Below are 21,271 nucleotides of genomic sequence, written 5' to 3' on the forward strand. Positions count from 1 at the left end.
TTGCAGCTATCCTTCATAGTAAGGAATAAGTAACTGCTTGGGATACTGAACTGATTTTTTGTTGCCTTTGTGCTGTGTGTTTTTCAAATGAATGCCAAGAAAGCTTCATTATTTCTTTCCACTTTTGCTGTTCCTTTGGGGGGGAAAAAATTGTCATGTTACACCTGTTCTCTTGTAACAGAATTTTGTCTGCATCCCTTCATCTTCTGTGGCTCTTGGTGGTAGCTTCAGTATTAATTAGAAAAATCTGTTTGTAACAAACAGTTAGAAGTTAAGACTTTTTTCTAGCTGTTTTTGTCTTTGCTAAAATGAGGTAATAATCCTTTCTGTGCAAGTGAATCCTCTTTACTAAACAGTACTTGGACGCCATTTAGCAACATTGCAGTGAAAATAAAATTTTTTTCCTTCCAATTTAGAAAATCTGTAGTATTGTATTTGTCAAGAAAATAGTTGTGTCAAGCTTGGTATGAATGCTGTAATTTAGTAATTACATTTGCATAGCAAAATTTCTCCTGCTGTTCAGCTGGTTGTACTTCCCATCCTCCCCTTTTTATCCAGATTTATTGGTGGTTTTATTCTGTGATTATAGTCAAAAGAGGAGTGGTATTTCATTAGTGAGTAAAGAAATGTACAAATTTTTATTAGTCAAAGGAAGGTTTATATCTTTATTCAGATATACACATTAGAATGCGTATATCATTATATATTTTTATATTATTATACATCACACTAGGTATTTTTATTATCTTGCAAACCATAATTCCTTGATTAATTCTTGAATTTCAGCAGGACTAGCAACAAAACAACCATTTACAGACCAGGCCATAAATTTGTAAAGTAATTTGAATTCCAGTCTGCTGAAGTGTTCTGCTTTGGTTATATTTATTATGGTTTTTTGGATGGTGGTGGTTGTTTCTCTCTTTTTATTGTGTTACGATGAAGTAGGCATCACAGCAGCAGCTTTAAAAAGTCTTTTTAAACAGCAACTTCTTGCAGGAGTCTTAAGATCTGCTGAGAGTGGGAGGAGTCACCTTTTTCTGCCTTAGGTCATCACGATTTGTAGGAGATGAAGGAGATGAACTATACTTTTTTTCCATTTGGAATTGCTGTATTTCTAATGATGTATGGTAAACTGTGCCATAGTTGCAGTGTGTGCTTCAGCAAAGCACTTCTGCGGTAGTGTTGGTTGACTGTGACTGCATACTTCCGGTACTTGAAGGAAAGAATTTCTTTATGTAAAGTACTGAACGTCTTGCATATCATCACTTCTAGTTACTATCAGATGAATCAAGGTACTAGGAAATTTTAGAGAACAATTACTTTAATATTATTTCAATATTTTAACATAATAGAAATAGAAGTAATTAATATTTTAAGAAATAGCCCCTAGAAATTAAGTATTTTTAATTCTTTCTTCAGTTTTGGAAGGATATTGTTGAGGATATTGAAGTTCGTGATCTAATTTCTGACAGAAGCAAATCTCAAGGTGAGACATCTTGACTAATCTTAATACATGCATGTTGGTAAATCAAGCAAAGGAAGGACTAATACATATTTATTTACTTCATAGATATTCCATCAGAAGAATGGATTTGGGAATCCTTATTTCATCCGCCTCGCAAATTGGGCATTAATGATATTGAAGGGCAGCGGGTACTTCAGATAGCAGTGATTTTACGAAATCTTTCTTTTGAAGAGGGAAATGTTAAACTTCTGGCAGCTAATCGTACTTGTCTTCGGTTCCTGCTACTCTCTGCTCACAGTCACTTTATTTCTCTTCGGCAGTTGGGGCTTGACACACTGGGAAATATTGCAGCAGAGGTAATGTGCTTTCAAACAGAACAATTCAGATATAAATTGATAAAAGCAGTAGTGTCAATTAAATTTTTTTTTTTTAATCACTGGATGGAGGAGGAAATAAATTTTTCTCTGAATTTGTAATTAGCATTTTGAAAACAAGTGTTTAGAGCCAAAACTAAAATACGACACATACATATGTGTCCATTTCTAAAATAGAATCACATGAAGACTGATGATGTAGGGAGATAAGAAGATATTCATATTGGATAATTTTTTGTTTTGCTTCCCAGAGAGAAGTCATGAATTTGTTAAGTTCTGCAGTCTGTATGCTTGCTTCTTCACTTTATAACCTTTAGTCATGACTTCAAAACAGTGTATTTAGGAAAGAGGATTGTAGAAGATTTTATGTCCTGTATACTGTACTTTGTGTAAACTAGTCATATGCCACTGGGTATGCTGCCAGAATTTATATGGATTTTATAGGAAGTATATTCAGATAGTCCTTATATTTTAAATATAGCATATAAATTTAAGTAAAATGGGTACTAGCAGAGAATAAGACTGGAAATTTTGGTCCACTATTAAATACTGAAAAAAAAGATGGTGGTTTTCATTTGCCATGTACCAAACTTCTTTTGAGTGAGAAAGAATGTTACTTATGTCTGAGATCTGTAGTTGAGAAGCAGAAGTAGAAACAAGATGAATGACTGGGATAGCATTTGGGAAGGAGTACTTTTTGTTACTCAAGTTCTGGTCTTTGTTGGATATTAGAATCCGTTTGTGTATACTGTTGACTGCCTTAGAATAAAATTATTTTCTGTGTTCTGAGCACTGGAAAGTGTAAATTAGATTGCTGCTTCAGAGCAGAAAAGGAGGAGGGGGCTCAAAATGCTAGGTACAATTAAAAGCTCATATGGTTCAGTTCATATGAATACGAGTGTAATATATGTGTGCTGCACTTAAACCCTTCTGAGCCTTTTATTTTGATAAGCAAATTTAAGCATTTGAGCCATTAGCACTATGTGGATAGTGTTAGTAATTTTTTTCTTTCTCCTCAGCTTCTTTTGGATCCTGTTGATTTCAAAACTACTCATCTAATGTTCCACACTGTTACAAAATGCCTCATGTCAAGGGATAGATTTTTAAAGATGAGAGGTAAGATCTCTAGCTATTCTTGTTGTTGTATCAGAATTGTAATTATTGCTGTTTACAACTATTTTGCATTTGTTCTTCAGGCATGGAAATCTTGGCAAATCTTTGTAAGGCTGAAGATAATGGTGTCTTAATTTGTGAATATGTGGATCAAGAGTCCTATAAAGAGATCATATGTCATCTCACACTACCAGATGTGCTGCTTGTAATCTCAGCACTTGAGGTGCTATACATGCTCACAGAAATGGGAGAAGTGGCCTGCTCAAAGATTGCTAAAGTAGAGAAGAGCATAGGTAAGGGAGAAGCATAATCTATTGCTTCTCTAACTTATGTGAGAAAAAGGACTTATCCACTGACCGTGACATATTCTTAAAAATGTGGCTTGCCTCTGTGTGTGTGAGAGCACACAGTATGGGGATGGAATTTACTAAATCTATTCATTGTGTCCTCAAGGAATTGATGATGCTAGAAAATCTGATGTGGTTTTTTTTTAAATGCCACAAAATGTATTTTAAAAAAACCCAAAAAAACCTAAAGAAGCATGCAAAGACTTGTTCCCTTTCAGTACATAGCAGTTTTAAAGCAAATCAGTATGTTCCAACAGCATTTGTCTTGTCCTAATGTCATTGTTGGTTTTACATTCAATACTTTAGATACATTAGTATGTCTGGTTTCTATGGACATCCAGATGTTTGGACCTGATGCTCTTACTGCTGTAAAGCTCATTGAACATCAGTGTGTTAGCCAGCAAGGAATACTTGATGTCAGACCACAGGTAATGGATCATGGTTCTTCACAGGCCCATGCAACAGGTGTCCCAGGTGAGTATCACTGCAAGAGAACACACTGTTCTATACAATTTCCCATATGATCTATGATTTTTATCTTCTCTAGATTTCTGATAAGTTTACATAAATAAGTGTAACATTGTGCATAACATATGTATATTTTTCACTCACTCATGAAGAAAGTACACTATGTTGGCCAAAGCTATGTTAGCCAAAACTGTTGTGAAACAAGCTTTGAAAGAATTTTAATGTTTTTTCAGTTGCTAATCTGAAAATTCGCTGAAAGTTACACACTTTGCTTATTTTAACTTGTTCAGTGGAAAGAAAAAGTACCTCTTCTAGATTGTTACCACAATTTTCAGAGAATTAGAGGTCCATTTTATTTTATGTTTTACACTGGGTATTATTGGGCAGTAACAAAATATTTGGTAGAATTGTGGAGATGAGATGAGATAGACTCAGTCTTGAACGCTCTAAACAGTTTCTTGTTATGTGAACCAAACTGTCATTATTCTTGGGAAGTTACTGAGAAAGAGCCATTGGAGTGGGCACTGGTTGGCGTGTCTAAGTGTGCTGGTTTTGAAATGGGTGTAGATACCAGAGCAAAAAATGGCTGGGAGAGAATGTAACCAAGGGGGTGAACAAGAGTGAAGATGGACTGATGTGACATTGCCAGAAGATCCTTTGCATTATATTTGCATCCACTTAAGAACTGGAAAAATAATTGTTGTGTATTTGTGCCTGTTTTGGTGGAGTATTGTGCCACTGTAAAATCATGGTCAGTATGATAAAGTACTGAGATCTCGATCATGAATCTGGAAGCAGCCCTTCACTAGGTGCACTCCTCGTGATTGCACTTTAGTGAAGAGTCTGGCCCTGGCAAGCCCTGCTCCACTTTGGTAAACTGTAGTGCAGCTCTGTAGTCTGCTGTGGGCACCTGTGTGACTTGTCTTGGCTGGATACATCCTTACTGACAAGCATAGGAGAAACTGTACCAGTGGATGTCATGAAGTGCTTCATTCAGGAGGACAAAAAACATTTCGGCAAGTTATGGTTATTTTTCTTCCCCACATTCTCTACAGCCTCTAGGACAGCACCACATGTTGCTCCACCTCCAGGAATAGTAGAAATAGACAGCGAGAAATTTGCCTGTCAATGGTAAGTCTATAGTTCTGTTCAAAAACATAAATGAAGAAGAAAAACAAAGAAAAATACTGAATTCACGTGTCGCAGAATTTTCCAGTTTGCTTCTCTTTACTGTTACACTAATTTTTCTGAAAAGTGTAAACCAAATTCATTCTCTCATTGCTATGAAGAAGTCTGAAAGCAAAAACTCAACCAGACTATTCAGTCTCTTCCTGTTGCTTCATGAAGTTAGTTTTTTTGTCTCTTAGGACAAAATTTGACTTGATTTTTAACTCTGATCTTGATTTAATTTATTTTTTAAATTGTCATGCAACGTTACCTGTTTAACAGGTATTTTTATCTGGTAATGTATTGCTTTATTACTGAATCAATATAAAGTAATTATCAAATTATGAAGCTAAGGCCCTGCAAAACTCTTACATGATCATTGTGAGCCTCAAGTTAAAGATCAAAGTCTTTTCCATTCATCTTCTCTTGCTTTCAATTAATATTATTGTCAGATATTTAGAGAGAAACTGTCTCTCCTGTGGTTCTCATGTAGACTGCGGGGGATTTTTCTGAGTTCTTTGTCTTACATAAATGAACTCATGTTCCAAGTATTTGTATTAATTGGTTCCTGATGGGCCTTTCACCTCCGCTCCTTCACAGCACTTAGATTCATCTTTTGTCATACTGAGGAGACAAGTACCTTCCAGATAAAGTGGATGGAATTTACAAAGCTTAGTGTTTTAGGTTATCATAAAGTTACACTTACAGGAGAGCTTTGGCTGTGTGGGGAGAAATATCTTTTTGTGGTCAGCTGATGTTACCATGCTTCTCTTTGCACGCTGCAAAGTATTATTAACCATAATAATTAGCTGCTGAAAGATTGAGAAATTTCACATTTAGGCATTTAAACAGGGATGCCTGGAACTGGACTTGCTCTACAGATCACATTAGCAAACTTAGATTAATGTACATTTTCATTGTATGCTTTAGTCATTACTTCCTACTTGGAGAAATCGGAAAATGAGTAAATCATAGCAGTAGAATTTACATACTATCTCTAGAAAGCAGCAAAAAGACAAGGTATTTAAGCTGACCTTCCTTGATATATTACTAGCCAGCTTAGATTCAGTAGGAGGTGTAAGTGCAGTGACAGTAAAGTAGTGATCACAGATCACATTTCACAATTGTAAGTCCTGAACAGCTCCAGTTTGCTGGTACCAGAGTTAGTGTGTCAGCCTAATAGGACGTATCCACCTGGAGAGTCACTTGTCCAATATGCCAAATTTAATTAATGCATAAACTTTCTGTTAATATAATGTTATCTCTGTTTTTGTAATAATAAAATTCCAACAACTGCAGGAGAAATGGTACTTACTCTTTATAAGAGAACACAATTTAAAGAACGTAATCATAGGCTTTTCATCTAGTTACATTTGGAGTGTAGGACTCTACAAAGAACGCAGTCTAGTTTTACAGAGTGATAGCACCATATAATAAATGCTGACTGCTAAAATATTTCTTTTATTTTCATGCCAATATTTGAGCACTGAGTGTGAGTTGTTACTTGCCTCTGTTTGCTTCTGGGGATGAACAATTCCTTTGTCTATGGGTTGGAGTAGTGGATCTAAGAGAAATAAAATTAAACTGATTGAAGATATTTCCTTTTCTCACAGCTTCCTATGAAGTCAGAGGTTAGATGGTCTGTGGACTTGTGTAGAGTCTGTAGGAGATATAAATACTTTTCACTGCTAAGTGAATATTAGATGTTCAACAAACATTTACTTAAAATAAAAATGTGCAATGAAGAATTACTTAGCTTTCAGCTAATCTTTTGTGAAAGTAGCATTAAGGAATGAGAATAGGGCTGTAGGGAGGAGATGCCAAGAAACCATGCATTCTCTTTTTTTTTTTTTTGCAGAACAGAAAATAAAAAAGGCGTAGGTAGAGACAGTTTTGCATAAATAATAAATAATATGTATATAAGTATGTAAATAAGATATTGCATGTAAAACTGACTGTAGGTGTTAGGGGTCCACTGTGTTAATTCATAAGCAGTGAGAAAATGTGGGAGAGGCATCTGACAAAACAATATACTAAAATGCTATTTTCCTTGTTGTTGGCAGATCTCAAAAGTGTCTGTGATACAAACTGAAGTGTTTCAACAACCCCTTTAAAAATACTCGCTCCATATTTTGCTTCATAGTTTATTTTTCCATCCTCAGGTTGAATGCCCATTTTGAAGTGAACCTTGATTGCTCAGTCTCTCGAGCAGAAATGTACTCTGAATACCTCTCTACTTGTAGTAAATTAGCTCGAGGTGGAATCCTAACATCAACTGGATTTTATAAATGCCTGCGGTAAGACAAGAATTTATGCAGCAATAAAGAAACAATTGTATGTTCTCCAAACTAACTGGTAGTTTTAAATTTCTTTGAGAAAAGATCTACTGTGTTGAAAGACGTCTACTTTTGGAATTTTAATTGAAACAAGTGTTTAGAGTCTGTTTAATTTTATTTAATTCTATTTTAAGAATTTTGAACTGGTTCCGTTTCTGCCTCTAGTCCTTTTAATTCTTTCTTAAGTAGTTTTTCAAGATTTGGGATTTTCACCTATGTTCTATGACATCTCAGCCATCTGGGAGACCTGCTAGTCTCAATGATGAACACTGACATGCTATTGGAAAATCCTGCTTTGTCGTAAAGATGCAGGCAATCCTTCTATTACTCTACACACAAGAGCAGTTAGGTAAAACAAAAACATTGTGAGAGTTGAGTTATTGTGTTTATTAACATGGATTTATCTTGTGTTTGGCAGAACTGTCTTTCCAAATCATACAGTGAAGAGAGTCGAAGATCCAAGTAACAATGGTCAAGCACATATACATGTGGTAGGAGTGAAGAGGAGAGCTATACCACTTCCCATTCAGATGTACTATCAGCAGCCACCAACTTCGTCTACCCCAGTTGTCCGGGTTGATTCAATTCCTGATGTGTCTTCGTCTCCTTTGCCAGCAGGTTTTTAACTTAATTATGTACAAAGTATTTTGCATTGATCCTGAAATCATAAGAAAAGGTTTTTCTTATGGTTTCAGGAAGGTTTTTAACATAGCTTGAAAGTGTTAGAAGTTGATGCCACTTGTTTTGAGTTTATTCAGTAATGTTGGGAATAGTGTTGCAGTATTTCCTTGCATGCCATTCTAGTCTTTGACATGTAACCCATAAGCTTTCCAGTCAGCAGTCAAGCCATTGTTGCTGTGTCATTAATTCAGACTCTGGAGAGCTGAGAAAAGAAACTGCTTCATGCAGAATTGCAATTTTAGATCATGGATTTTTAAAAATTCGTTAGTTAATGTGTTTGAAGTAATCTCTGCTTCCAAACTTTTACTGTGTTTATTTCAACAGGAATCCCGCATGGGCTACCAAGTGTAGGAAATCACTATCAGAGGACCCCTATTAACCAGTCTTCAACTTTGACAGCAACACAGATGTCTTTTCCAATTCAAGGTGTTCACACTGTGGCACAGACTGTTTCTAGAATTCCACAAAATCCTTCTATTCATACACAACAAAATGCTCCAATGACTGTTATACAGAATAAAGGTCCAATATCCTGTGAAGTAGTGAAGGCTGCAGTAATACAGAGCTCTGTTCCTCAGTCTGCAGTTCCTGTTCCTATTGCAGTAGGAGGAGCTTCTAATCAAAATCACAGCACCACAGGCCAGCAGCCGTCTGTTACAGTTGTGAGTTCTCAGATGCTTCACCACCAACCTGTAATTCAACAACAGTCCCCACTGCACGCAGTGGTACCAGGACAGATACCTTCAGGCACTCCTGTTACGGTAATTCAGCAAGCTGTACCTCAGGGTCATATATTTGGCAGAGTACAAAACCTACCAGCATGCAGTTCAGCAGTTTCACAGGGTCAACAGCTAATCAGCACATCGTCACAACCTGGGCAGACATCATCTCAGCAGTCCTCTGCGGGTAACCAGCAACAAGATACAGTCATCATAGCACCACAGCAGTATGTCACAACCTCTGCATCTAACATTGTTTCTGCCACCTCAGTTCAAAATTTCCAAGTAGCAGCTGGGCAGGTGGTTACAATTGCAGGTGTTCAAAACCCACCGACATCTAGAGTAGGGTTTCAGAATATTGCACCAAAGCCTCTGCCATCTCAGCAAGGTCCACCTGCTGTGGGGCAGCAGCCACAGCAGCAGCCTCCACCACCATCCCAGCAAAGTGTAGTGATAGTAAGCCAGCCAGCTCAGCAAGGTCAGACATATGCACCAGCCATTCATCAAATTGTGCTTGCTAACCCAGCTTCTATTCCTGCTGGCCAAACTGTCCAGTTGGCTGGACAGCCGAGCATTACTCCATCATCTTCACCATCCCCTGGTCCAGTTACAAATAATCAAGTCCCTACAGTTATGTCATCTTCATCTACCACTCCTCAGTCACAAGGACCCCCTCCTACTGTTAGCCAGATGCTTTCTGTAAAGAGGCAGCAGCAGCAGCAACATTCACCAGCATCATCACAGCAGCAGGTACAGGTACAACAATCGATGCAAATGCAAGTTCAGTCACAGCAAGCTAATACAGGAGTTGGCCAGTCCAACTCTGGTGAGTCTAGCCTGATAAAACAACTGCTTCTTCCAAAAAGAGGCCCCTCAACTCCAGGGGGGAAGCTTATACTCCCAGCTCCACAGATTCCTCCACCTAACAATGCAAGAGCTCCTAGCCCTCAGGTGGTTTATCAGATGGCCAATAACCAGACACCAGGTTTTGGAGTTCAAGGACAGTCTCCAGCTCAGCAGCTGCTAGTTGGACAGCAAAATGTTCAGCTGGTCCCAGGTGCAATCCCGCCCCAAGGGGCAGTGCAAACAGTACCCATTTCTAATTTACAGATATTGCCAGGCCAGTTGATCTCAAACAGCCCAGCAACTATTTTCCAAGGGACTACTGGCAACCAGGTTACGATAACAGTTGTGCCAAATACGAGTTTTGCTACTGCAACTGTGAGTCAGGGAAATGCAACTCAGATAATTGCTCCAGCAGGAATTTCAGTGAGTGGAGCACAGACAGGAGTTGGGCTACAGGTGCAAACCCTTCCAGCTACTCAAGCACCTTCAGCTGGACAATCACCGTGTACTGCTGCTCCCCCGTTCAAAGGTGATAAAATAATTTGCCAAAAGGAGGAAGAAGCAAAGGAAGCAACAGGTTTACACATTCATGAACGTAAAATTGAAGTTATGGAGAATCCTTCCTGCCGAAGAGGAGCTGCAAACACCAGCAATGGGGATGCAAAAGAAAATGAAATGCAGGTGGGAAGTCTTTTAAATGGGAGAAAGTATAGTGACTCCAGTCTACCTCCTTCTAACTCAGGGAAAACACAGAATGAGGCCAATCAGTGCTCACAAGTCAGTAATGGGCCATCATTAGAAATGGGTGAGAACGGAGCTCCTGGAAAGCAGAACTTTGAACAAATGGACACACAGGAAATTAAAAGTGATTTGAAGAAGCCCCTAGTTAATGGAATCTGTGATTTTGATAAAGGAGATTGTTCTCATTTGAGCAAAAACATTCCAAATCACAAAACTTCCAATCATGTAGGAAATGGTGAGATATCTTCAGTGGAACAACAAGGGAATTTGGATGCCACGCAGCAAGATACTGCCAAAGGTGATCAAGGGGAAAGAATTTCTAATGGGCCTGTATTAACTTTGAGTAGTTCACCTGTTGTAAGCGGTACACAGGAGGCTGCAAAACTGTTAACCCAGCAACTTAGTGGTACCAACACTGATTTACCTAATGGACCTCTAGCTTCAAGTTTGAATTCAGATGTGCCTCAGCAACGCCCAAGTGTAGTTGTCTCACCACAATCTACAGCCTCTGTTATACAGGGGCATCAGATCATAGCAGTTCCACACTCAGGACCTAGAGTGTCCCAGTCTACCCTGTCCTCCGAAGTTCGGTCTACTAATGGCACAGCAGAATGCAAAACTGCAAAGAGGCCAGCAGAGGATAATGACAGGGAAACTGTTCCAGGAATTCCAAATAAAGTAGGAGTTAGAATTGTTACAATCAGTGACCCCAACAATGCTGGTTGCAGTGCAACTATGGTTGCTGTGCCAGCTGGAGCGGATCCAAGCACTGTAGCGAAAGTAGCAATAGAAAGTGCTGTTCAACAAAAGCAGCAGCATCCAACCACGTATATACAAAGCATGGTCACACAGGTATGTTGCAGTGTTCTTTTTACATTTATTCTGACTGTGATTCTGACTAATACTGTGAAATAACATGACTGAAAATGTGAGCTTGGTCTATATCTCTTGTATAGTATTTCAGATATTCAGAAAAGGATACTTTCTGTTCTTCCGAAGACTAAAGTTTTAACAGTTTACATATTTTTTCAGTGTCAGTGACAGCAGTGCAATTCAAAATTTGTAGCTTGATAATATGCAGTGAGGAAAGAACTTCTCACTGTTTTCTTCCTTAAAGGATGAACTCTTCTGAAAACAACAATGATACACTGGATGGTCAGTGTTGTTCTGCATTTTGTTCTCGGTCACTTCAGAGGAGTGAATGTGTTTTTTTGGGAAAAAAACCACGCCTGCATCTGGATGGCTGTATGTTGCATTTGAAGTTGGTCTTCAAGGTCTTGCTTTGTGGGTTCACTACAGTTAGGAGAAAGTACTATTTCATAAATATGTTGAAATATTTGCATTTATTAATTACAAAATATTCACAATGTTTATCAATAAAACAAGTGTCGTTTTGAGGTTTTTATTCTCTGGTTGCTAAGCTTTGGTGAGGGTTTGTTGGGCTTTTTTCTCCTTTGATTGAATTTGTTGAACCTTTTGAAAGTGGTTACTCTCTAACACTTTTTTAGAAATGAGGTATGGACATCAGGAGTATTAAGAAGTAAAATAATCATGTCAGAGATTATTCCATTCCCTTGAATTTATTTTAGTTTTAGACATAGACAGAAAATCGCTCTCCAAAATACCCATTCCTAACCTGAGTAGGAGCAAAGGGAATAAAATGGTAGGTCCGGCAGTTACAATTTCTGACAGAACAGAGAGAGGAAGTCCTGAGTGTATGTTAGTACATTTTGACCTTGGATTAACAGGTCTTTTATTTCTTACATTCTTTTTTCTTTTCTTTTTTTTTTTTTTTTTTGGTTGGGGGTTTGTTTGCTTTTGACAAATTAGAAGGCATAGACATGATGGGCTTAAACAGACCTAGAACTCTAAATGTGACAAGTTAGTGGTTAGTGCTACTTCATTTTCTGTGGCAAGTTAAGTTGCTTTTGAAAACTCTTTTGACTTCTCCAGTTGTCAAAAATCACAGTTAACAATTAACAAGTTTTTTCCTTTTTTACTTTCTTTACTTTTTGCTTCTAACTGCAACAGTGCACCAATGTCCTTGAACTTTCTCCTAAATTTTTGCTTGGGTTTTGTTGGGAGGAGATCTGTATTTTTCTGATATGTTATTTATCTTTGTTCTTAATAGAAATAATTTTATCAAAATTAATAGTGTCTGTTAGCAGCATAGGGACAGCATGCTATATTTTCTATATTGCAGATATATTAGCTATGCCTTGCTTTTTACACTGAGTGTCTTTTACTCAGTTTGAATTTCTGTTATAGCTTTGCTAAGGATTTGGCTGAAGTATAAAATGGTGTGGCTGCCTCTAGAATGGAATAGGTTTATTTATTCCCTCAAAATGTACCTGAAAAGAATTTGCAGTTGTATCTCAAGCAGCTACTATATGAGCAGATTTTAAGAAGGGAGTTATACAATTAAGTATTTCATTTGATTTTGATAATGTATATCATGATACAAGAGGGGGAGGATAAAAAAAAAAAAATCTGTGCTGATAGTTTCTTCTTTACACTATCCCCAGTATCACTATAATTAATAGTTACTGCATTTTTCATTACTTCTACCAACAGAAATGCTGCCTACTGGGTTTTCCATTTGGTAGAAATTTGCAGCTCAGAAAAACTTGGTTTAATGTCTCCCTACCTGAAAGCTTGCTCATTCTGCTGTCTGTAGGATGCCCTTCCTTTTTTCAAAATTATAGAAATATGGGAGAAATGAGTTAGTTTTGAACTTGCTGAGAACCTTATTCATTAACTGCTTGCTTTAGCCATATGTTTGTATATCACATCTATCATAATATTGCAAGTACGGACTTACAGTCCAACGCATTTTAGAGTACTCTGTTCAGATACAGTGATCATCGTAGGTTGGCTTAGGATTCTCAGAGATCTTCACCACTTCTTTAAAATAACCATGTTGGATTATAAACTCTACCAAAATCACCCTGGCCAGATTTTTTCTTTCTCTAAAACTGCTGAGCAGCTGCAATAGCCATTGCTTTTCTGGAAAAGGAGATAGTAAATATTTCCGATATTAAGTCTGTTTTTAGGAGTATTTTTAAATATCCAAAAATGTAGCCAAAGTCTCATGAACTTGGTGTGAATTTTAGTGATGACTTCATTTAAGATTAGGCCTTTTGTTATCTTCTATTTTCTCCCTCATATTTTGAGTCTTCCTCATCTGATAAAGCAGCTTCCTTGTCCCTGACTTTTTTGAAAGGCAGCAGCTGAGCAACACTTTTTTCACTTGAGCATCTGCATTATTTTATCCTCTCTGAAGTACCTAAGTATGTATTGGCTGTCTTGCAGAAGAAAAGGGGAGAGCATGGTTTTTACTGCAAACATTGTGAAATTTATTAGAAATACAATCCAGTGGAGAAAAACAGAGAATAAAGCGATGTTAGCTATGGCAAAATTACATGGCTGCTGAAGCTTTTAGTGTGTGATTTCCTGTTTGCTTGTTAGCAAACAGCTCGTATTTCAGAGACGTGTGAAAGGGAGAGAAGGAAAACAAATTGTAATAAAAGTAAAACCAAACAGGAAGTGTTTGAAAAATGAGGTTTAGGGGACACAAAAGGAAGGAGAGTATTGGTTATGCAACTACAGTAGGATTAGCTGTTATGAACTACAAAGAGGAGAAGGGGAGGATGCTTGAAAATAAGGAAGGATGACCACATAAGGCAAGAGTGGAACAATAATCTGAAAACTAAGGAAAGCAAGAAAGTATTAAATAATCCTTAATTGAATGTAGAAGTTCAGAGAAACTTGTTTCCTTGTATGAAAGGTAGTTTGAAATGGGATGATACAGTGTGCTTGGGGAAAAAATGTTAATTTAATTGGCCTGTTAAAATTGCATACTGGCTGTTTATGGGATAGGCCGTGTAAGTGCCATTAAAATCCAATTAGACAAAGGTTTCTTTGTATATGTATATACAAGTTTCTTGTGTATATAATCTGAGATTATTCCTATTAATTGTACACCTCAGCAAAGCTTGTTGAGAAATAACTGTATGTATACTAATATTTAAAAATGTCTTTCCATATTTTGCATTATGATAAAAAAGGGGATCCATTAGTTATGTCAGAATAGGTACACATGATACACAGGGTGTTGCAATTTTTTTCTTATATCTCCATCCATATTTTGTAACCCCATGAAATGTACTCTTGAGAGGAGACAGAACTGGTACTGTACTTTTTTGGCTTCCTTTTATTTTGGTGTTCTCTGTTCATGGTTCATTGCTTTCCTGAGGCATTGTGCTAGACTGGTGGTTGAAAAAGAAATGAGCAATTACCTATCTGTATGCTTTTCTTTGCCACATTTTCTTATTCCTCTTCAGACGCCTCCAAAACATCTGTTGAACATAACCATGTTGGTTTCTCCCAATTGGTGTGTGTTTTAAAGGAATGCTCTGATATCATGCCAGGTTCTTAGAATTTAGCATATCTGATTTAAATTGCCTCATCTTTTAAAGTAATGACTTTCTTGCGAATCGCTGTAATTCCCTCACAAACAATGCATGCGCATTTCTCTTAAGGCTGCCCACTTGAAACATGCTTGTGTTGAAATTAATGTGGCAAAATTTGTGTGGCCTTGGCTGTTCGCTCCTGCTCTCTGTTGATTGGAAAGCTGAGAATTACCATGCACCAGAAAGCAGGTGTGTAGCTCCAGGAGGTGTAATTCATTCCTAGCCACAGAGCAAATGAGTTTCTCAGCTGGAAGTAGTGAAATACAGAATCTGTGTGCTTTTATTGCCTTTCACTTGTGAAGCACACTGTTGCAAGGAGACATAAACTTCTCAGTAATCTAACAAGAAAAGAACATTTATTTTGGTGCCTGCTTATCCACTTGACCCCTTTCTCACACTCAAATTCTGTTCCATTTGTTTTCAGCTTACGCGTTTTTATAGATGTGTTCATTAGCATGAATAAGCTAAACAAAATTTTGTATCAAGCTGTAAATCCTGTTATACTTTAAAAGTATTTTTACTAATAATTAACTGTTTCTTTTTAAATTATGTTTATTTATAGTGGCTGTGCACGTATTAGTGCTGGAGAAGAAAATGCAGCTTAATGGTTTTAAGCTGCATATGACTCTACATGTCAATAGAATTCCCAACAGACTGGGATGCACAGTATTCTCTTGCTGATGGCATAGCAGGCCTTTTGAATAGAATGTGCAGGTGTTATGATAAAATAGTTATCTGTTCATGCATCAAGGGAATAGCATCATTGGTTCTGTCAAATGTAAGTGGAGGCCACATTTGGCCTCAACTCATAGGGTTTGTTATTCCTACCACACAGGGAGCTTCTCTGCCCAAATATAGGAGTTCTTGTGCATAAAATTAAATAAACATCTTAGTAAACAGTCCATTCTAGTTAGCAGAAGGTTCTTCGTTATACTCTTGATTATCATGACCAGGCTGAATCTCCTCCCTCTCTCTAATACCTCTAAAGTCAGCCCAGTCTAGATATAAACTCTACCTGCCTATTAAAAGTAGGCTCTAGTATCTGCTCTGTAAGTAGACTGTACAGGCATTAACGGTTTGTATTTGTATACTTTAGGGTTGAGTGTAAACCCTACTGAGGCAGATGATGCTGCTCTAGAGATACCTTTTCAGTCCCAAGATTCTGTGAGAAAAGGGCTAAGTGGTGGCAGTTGCAAATTGTATCATGACGAGGTCTAATTTAACTATAAAAGGGTGTTGTGAAGCACTTTGAAGTGTAGGGAGTACCAGGCATTTGTTTTCTTGGGAAACGTGGATTCATTAAATGTTTTTACTAGAGGAGGAAATTTTCTGGAATCTTTATGCCCCAGGGAAAGACTTGGCGATGTTACTTTTCTTAGACTTTATTAGGGAAAAGTTAATGTCTGTCATTGTATAAAGAAATAAGTGCATTAGCATAATCATTGCATATGAGCCTTGTAAAGTAGGTAGCACCTAGCAAGTGTTTCTAGGTATATTTCTGTGAGAAAAAGGAGTTTAATTTCTGAAGAACAAAGGCTATACCTAATTTTAGTGATATCCTATGTATTACTAAACATGACCAAAGAGGGAAAAGGAAACCAAAAATTAGCATTGATCTTTATGAATCTTTCTGATCTCTTTATGAAGAGAGAAAAGCTTTGTGACGTTTGACTGTAAAACTTTCATTTCTAAAATAAAATAAAAAATGCTAGGAGCAAATGTAACTTTGCTTTACATGTTGATTTAAAAATATAATCAAAAAAGCTGATAGGCAAGCAATGGATTTGTCTTAAAAAATACATGGAAGCTGTGTCCACCAAGTTTGAGTGAAACTACTCCACAGTAGAGCAGTAAGAAGAATTTTAAGCAACAGCAGCTATTTTACATGTTTGTTTTCAATTTATTAGCTTTTTTTCTCAGAGGAAAAAAAAAAGTGGAAAAAAATGGGAGGGGACACTGAATGACAACTTTTTGTCCCGAAAATTTGTTTCTCTTTCTGAGCCCTTTCATTTTCAGCATGCAACATTTTGTGTTGTATATCTCAGATCAATTTATTTAAAATAAACAATTTTTCAATGAGATGATATTAAAACCTTTGAATACCACTAGGAAAGCTTGCCAGAGAAACCCTTGAGAAAATTCGTAATTCCAGATTAATTGCAGGGTTGGCTTTGAATGGAGTAAATAATACATGAACCACACATTGAATGATGAGAATTAAACGAAATACTGAATTCATTCAGTAAGCTCATTTTCTCTTCAGCGCATTAAATGAGACAGAAGTTCTAGAGGGATAAAAAGTCACATAAAAGATCATCAGAATGTGTTGCTACTGGGATGCCAAGTGAAGGTTGCAAAACAAGCTGTACTGCTGACACTCCTTTTTTTTACTTGCAGCTTTATTTTAAAAATGCCTTTTTAAGGGGATGTTGATATTAAAAGACTCCACTTATGTTTACCTTTTTAAAAAAAAAAACTTGTGAAGGATTCATTACCCATTCTGTGAAATAGCTTAAAGGTCCTTAGGTGAAAATCATTGCTGAGTTCAAAATAGTTTGTAGTTATGACTAATGGACTTGAGTCCTTTTTTACAACTTTCGTAATGTGGATGGATCACAGGCAGCATAAGTAGTTGTGCTGTACTCAGGAGTTCTGCAGAGTTTTTTGTTATTTTTATCGTGTTTTATTGTTCCGATATGGGATGTGTTTTGCTTTTGATCAGGCTTTTTTGCTGTCCCATGTTAGTAGTATACTAACATGTAGTAAAATCTGTGATAGTTCTTAAATCACGGCTTTGTGTGACTGCTGTCCACAATGCCAACTGAGATCAGCAGGAAGAAAATGTCATTATAAAAATGAAATGTTAGAAATTGGTTTCTTTGAAGTGAAGGTCTAAAGCTACTGAGTAACAGAGCTGTAAAGATCTAAACGTGTGCACCATTTGAAAGTGTTTGCTTATAATATTCTTACACAGACTTGGAAGTAATTTTATTTGATCTCTTTAGAGTGTGAATTTGTTTTCAAACAGTGGGGAAGAAAAGCATGTTAGGTCTTCATCTCTAAATAATGTTCAAAAGCTTAATTTTTCTACTGTCATCCTCCTTACAAACTTCTTGCTGACCAGAGCCTTCCAGGAAAAAAAAAAGAAGAGAAACAATATTCTGACACAGGCAGTGTTTTGAAATGGAAAGTTCTGCATTCTATATCCATTATTCAGAAAAAGAAATAAAATTAGTTTGGTTTTATATATTTTTAAGTAATTTGAAAGCTAATTTTAGTTGAGTGTTAAGTGTTTTTTGATATTGCAGGGGGGTGATGGGAAAGTAATTTTGCTTTCTGAAAGTTTTCTGTTTTTGTCGTGTACAAGTTGTGCAGCATTGTCAGGCATTCTGAGCATGTGGTGCTACTCCCTGTGCTGATGATACTGCAATGCCTTGAGTTTGCATGAGTTTTTTTTCTTTTCTTAAATAACAACAAAGCGTTTGAAAAATAATGTTAACCTTTGCTCCACTAGTGCCCTTGAGAAATTTCTTTGCAGACATTAATTCTGTATTTGAATTTGGGCATGAAATTTATTATATAATATTAGGAAGTTCTGCATCAGTGCTACAGTGTAAAAGTTGTATGTCCCTCATATTACTGTGTCTTGTTCAGAGTTCAGAGTATTAAAAATTGAACACCTGTGGTGAAAAAGTCTTTCAACAAGCAGTAATGTATGTCAAGTATAGAAATAAAAATGTTTAAAATTGTTTTAACTTCTTCTGCAGAGCACACCTGCAACATCGATACCAACAGTTCAAGTACAGGGCCAGCAGATGAATTTGCAGCCACCTTCATACACTGCAGCAAGTCAACATGCAGAGCAAATGAAAAAACCTGGACAGAACTTCATGTGTCTGTGGCAATCTTGTAAAAAGTAAATGGCTCCTTTATTTACCTTTTACTTATATGTAACAAATGCTTGTATATAGAAGGTGATTCTACAAGTTCCATCCATTCTGTTTCCTTAAGTTACCTTATACTTTGTCAGGGGGGAAAAGAAAAAGTGAAAAGTATTGAGGAAATTGAATGAGATGGGGGAAGGCAAGACACTTAACTTCTCTGAGTTACACTTCAGAGCATAAAATGAGTATTATGTGACTTTCTTGAAGTATATTGATTCTTTAATAACAAAAAATAGTTGTGTAGTTAGTTTAAAAGAATTCTGACCTCTGAAACTTGTTCTCTGTGTTGCGCATATAAAAATAGTTCCTGTACTACAGTTACAAATCATGTCTTGACGTTTTCTTGTGTTTCCAATTTTGCAAGAGCAGGGTGTTGCACTTCAATGTTCTGGTCACAGTCTTATTTAGCTTATGACTAATTTTGGTAATTATGCAGTTTGTGTTCCAGAGGACGCCATTGTCTTGAAAGGAAGTAGTAAAAAACTGGGTCTTAAGACTAGACAGCCATGAGTAATTTTTTTTTTTTTAAATTTACTTCTGTTGTTCTTAGAGAGGAGTGAACTACCAGACATTTAGATGGAGGCTTATAAAAACTTGATGCAACTCTTATGGGAAGTATGTGTATCTTGACACTGACTTTTTTTAGGTTTGTGAATATGCTTAGTTTGTGGGCAAGGGCAGAGAGTTGGTGGAAAAAAAGGTAGTTGTCAAATAGCCACTTTGAAAACTGGAGACAAATTGTGAGTGAGAAAAATTGCATAACATATAGGATGGTACGAAAAAAGTGACAGCCTCATCGCTGTAGGATGACAAAGGGACCATAAAACTGATTTTACAAAAAGCTGGTGGGAAATTTAAGAAATTGGGATGAAGAGATGGAGAAGTTTAACTGTTTGGAATGAATAGTGAAAATAAGACATTTGAACAGAATTATAGGAATACTGAATGAGAGTTAGTATGAAACCCCTGAAGGTATAATTTCTGTTTCTTTCATTCCTTGCAAACATAATTCTAAGATCATTCAGTCTATGCAAGACATCCAGTCAGTGCAAGAGATCTGGCACTTCTTAAATCATTGCACTATTTTCACATTAAAAGTGAAAATAGTGCAAATAGTTCCTTCTTTGATAGGTGACACTTCTCTATGTAAGAAATATATGTAAGGCTTTACTTAACTCTGTAGTTTCCTCCCTTACTAGTAGTAAATAGAACCATAGAGCCATTGTCTGCTGGCCGCACAGTAGATGCATTGACTTGTGCCTAGGTATGGGTGGGTTGCATTGAGGTTGAAATGAAAGGCTGGGGGAGTGTCACACAGAAGTCTTGCCAGCTTATAACATGTCAAAGAGTTTGCTGAACTACAGTTTTAAATTATAAGTCACCAGCTTCTTTCCATGTCTAAGGTTACATGGGCTAAGCCGTGTTGGGGCAGGAGGAGGAGCGGTAGTTTTAAATTACCTTACATTATCAGTCTTTTTGTAGTCTGTCTTAAAATACAACTCCAGAAGGTTTACCTGAGACTGAAGTTCAGGGCTACAAGGCCATTGGTGTCTGTATTTGCCTAGTGTATTATGTCTGTTGCTTTAGTTTATCTGGCTGTTACTTCCTGTATTGCTTTTTGTTCATGGTTAAATTGCATTCTTTTCAAAAGCTTTCAGAGATTTTTGCGTTAATAGATTTAGTTAATATGACACGCAGCTCTTGTTTTTATGCTCTCACCTTTAAAATAGTTATTTCAGTCCCAGCCTAAAACCAGTTTAGATAAACATTACACTTGACCTTCTTTGTGGTGAAGAGAAAGCCAAAATGTTAAGTTAGCATTTTCCTCAAATATGTATTGTTTATTCATAACCCTTGAACAGCCTGATTAAAAACAGGTATATCAAATCTCCTGTAGGCTTCCTGGTTCCGTTAGATGTAAAGAAAAATCTGCAATTGCCACCTGTTCTTTTTTTGTTTGTAGCTCTCAATCTTAGCTGCTTTTATTGAGTAGTTTAAATGGGAAACAAGAAGATTCTTTTGAGTGGGTCATTAGTCTGTGTGAACTTAACATTCACTTCGTGGTTTCATTCTCAGTTGCTTAGCATTTTTTTTTTCCCTAGGATTAAGCAGGCAGTTTCATCACAGTAGAATGATAGGATACTCGGGGTTTTTTGTGATCTTTGGAGCTAACTGGAAAGATACAACAGGAGGCACATTTGAAAAAATAATTTTCACCTGTTTCTCTATGCACGTTCTTTAGTTTAATTCTCAAAAAAATACTGGCATTATGTTTTCCTTCCAAAATGCAATGCAGAAGTCAGTGAAGGCCTTAAACATTTTACTGTGAAGCAGGATAAAAACAAATAAATAAAATAGTGTGTTCTTTTCCTACTGACTAATTTGGCTGCTCCAGTCAGCAAGGTTCCAGTGGTGTGTATTGGTGACTTGGTTTGGGTTTTTTTTAGGACTGAATTAGGAAACATTAGACCAAGATTTGAAATGCCACAGATTTAGTAGAGTCTAAAAACTACAATGAGATGAGGCAGAATTATGCAAATAGTTGAAATTATTGGCCTCTGGCAGATCTGTTCACATTTAATATCTGAAGTGGAAGTA

The 21,271-nt window shown here is 36.8% G+C and overlaps 1 protein-coding gene across 1 annotated transcript in view; it reads left to right on the top strand.

The window, feature by feature from the left end:
- ARID2 (AT-rich interaction domain 2) overlaps positions 1 to 21,271 on the top strand; it is a 92,865-nt gene that overhangs the window by 60,893 nt on the left and 10,701 nt on the right. Inside the window, exons 7-16 of the mRNA XM_084206943.1 lie at positions 1,420 to 1,486; positions 1,571 to 1,821; positions 2,859 to 2,955; positions 3,036 to 3,245; positions 3,606 to 3,773; positions 4,823 to 4,898; positions 7,097 to 7,231; positions 7,689 to 7,888; positions 8,276 to 11,109; positions 18,497 to 18,645. Coding sequence (XP_084063069.1) covers positions 1,420 to 1,486; positions 1,571 to 1,821; positions 2,859 to 2,955; positions 3,036 to 3,245; positions 3,606 to 3,773; positions 4,823 to 4,898; positions 7,097 to 7,231; positions 7,689 to 7,888; positions 8,276 to 11,109; positions 18,497 to 18,645 — 4,187 coding nt within the window. The remainder of the gene's footprint in view (positions 1 to 1,419; positions 1,487 to 1,570; positions 1,822 to 2,858; positions 2,956 to 3,035; positions 3,246 to 3,605; positions 3,774 to 4,822; positions 4,899 to 7,096; positions 7,232 to 7,688; positions 7,889 to 8,275; positions 11,110 to 18,496; positions 18,646 to 21,271) is intronic.

Source organism: Fringilla coelebs, assembly GCF_963513975.1.
Source record: "Fringilla coelebs genome assembly, chromosome: 5".
Lineage (NCBI taxonomy): Eukaryota > Metazoa > Chordata > Aves > Passeriformes > Fringillidae > Fringilla > Fringilla coelebs.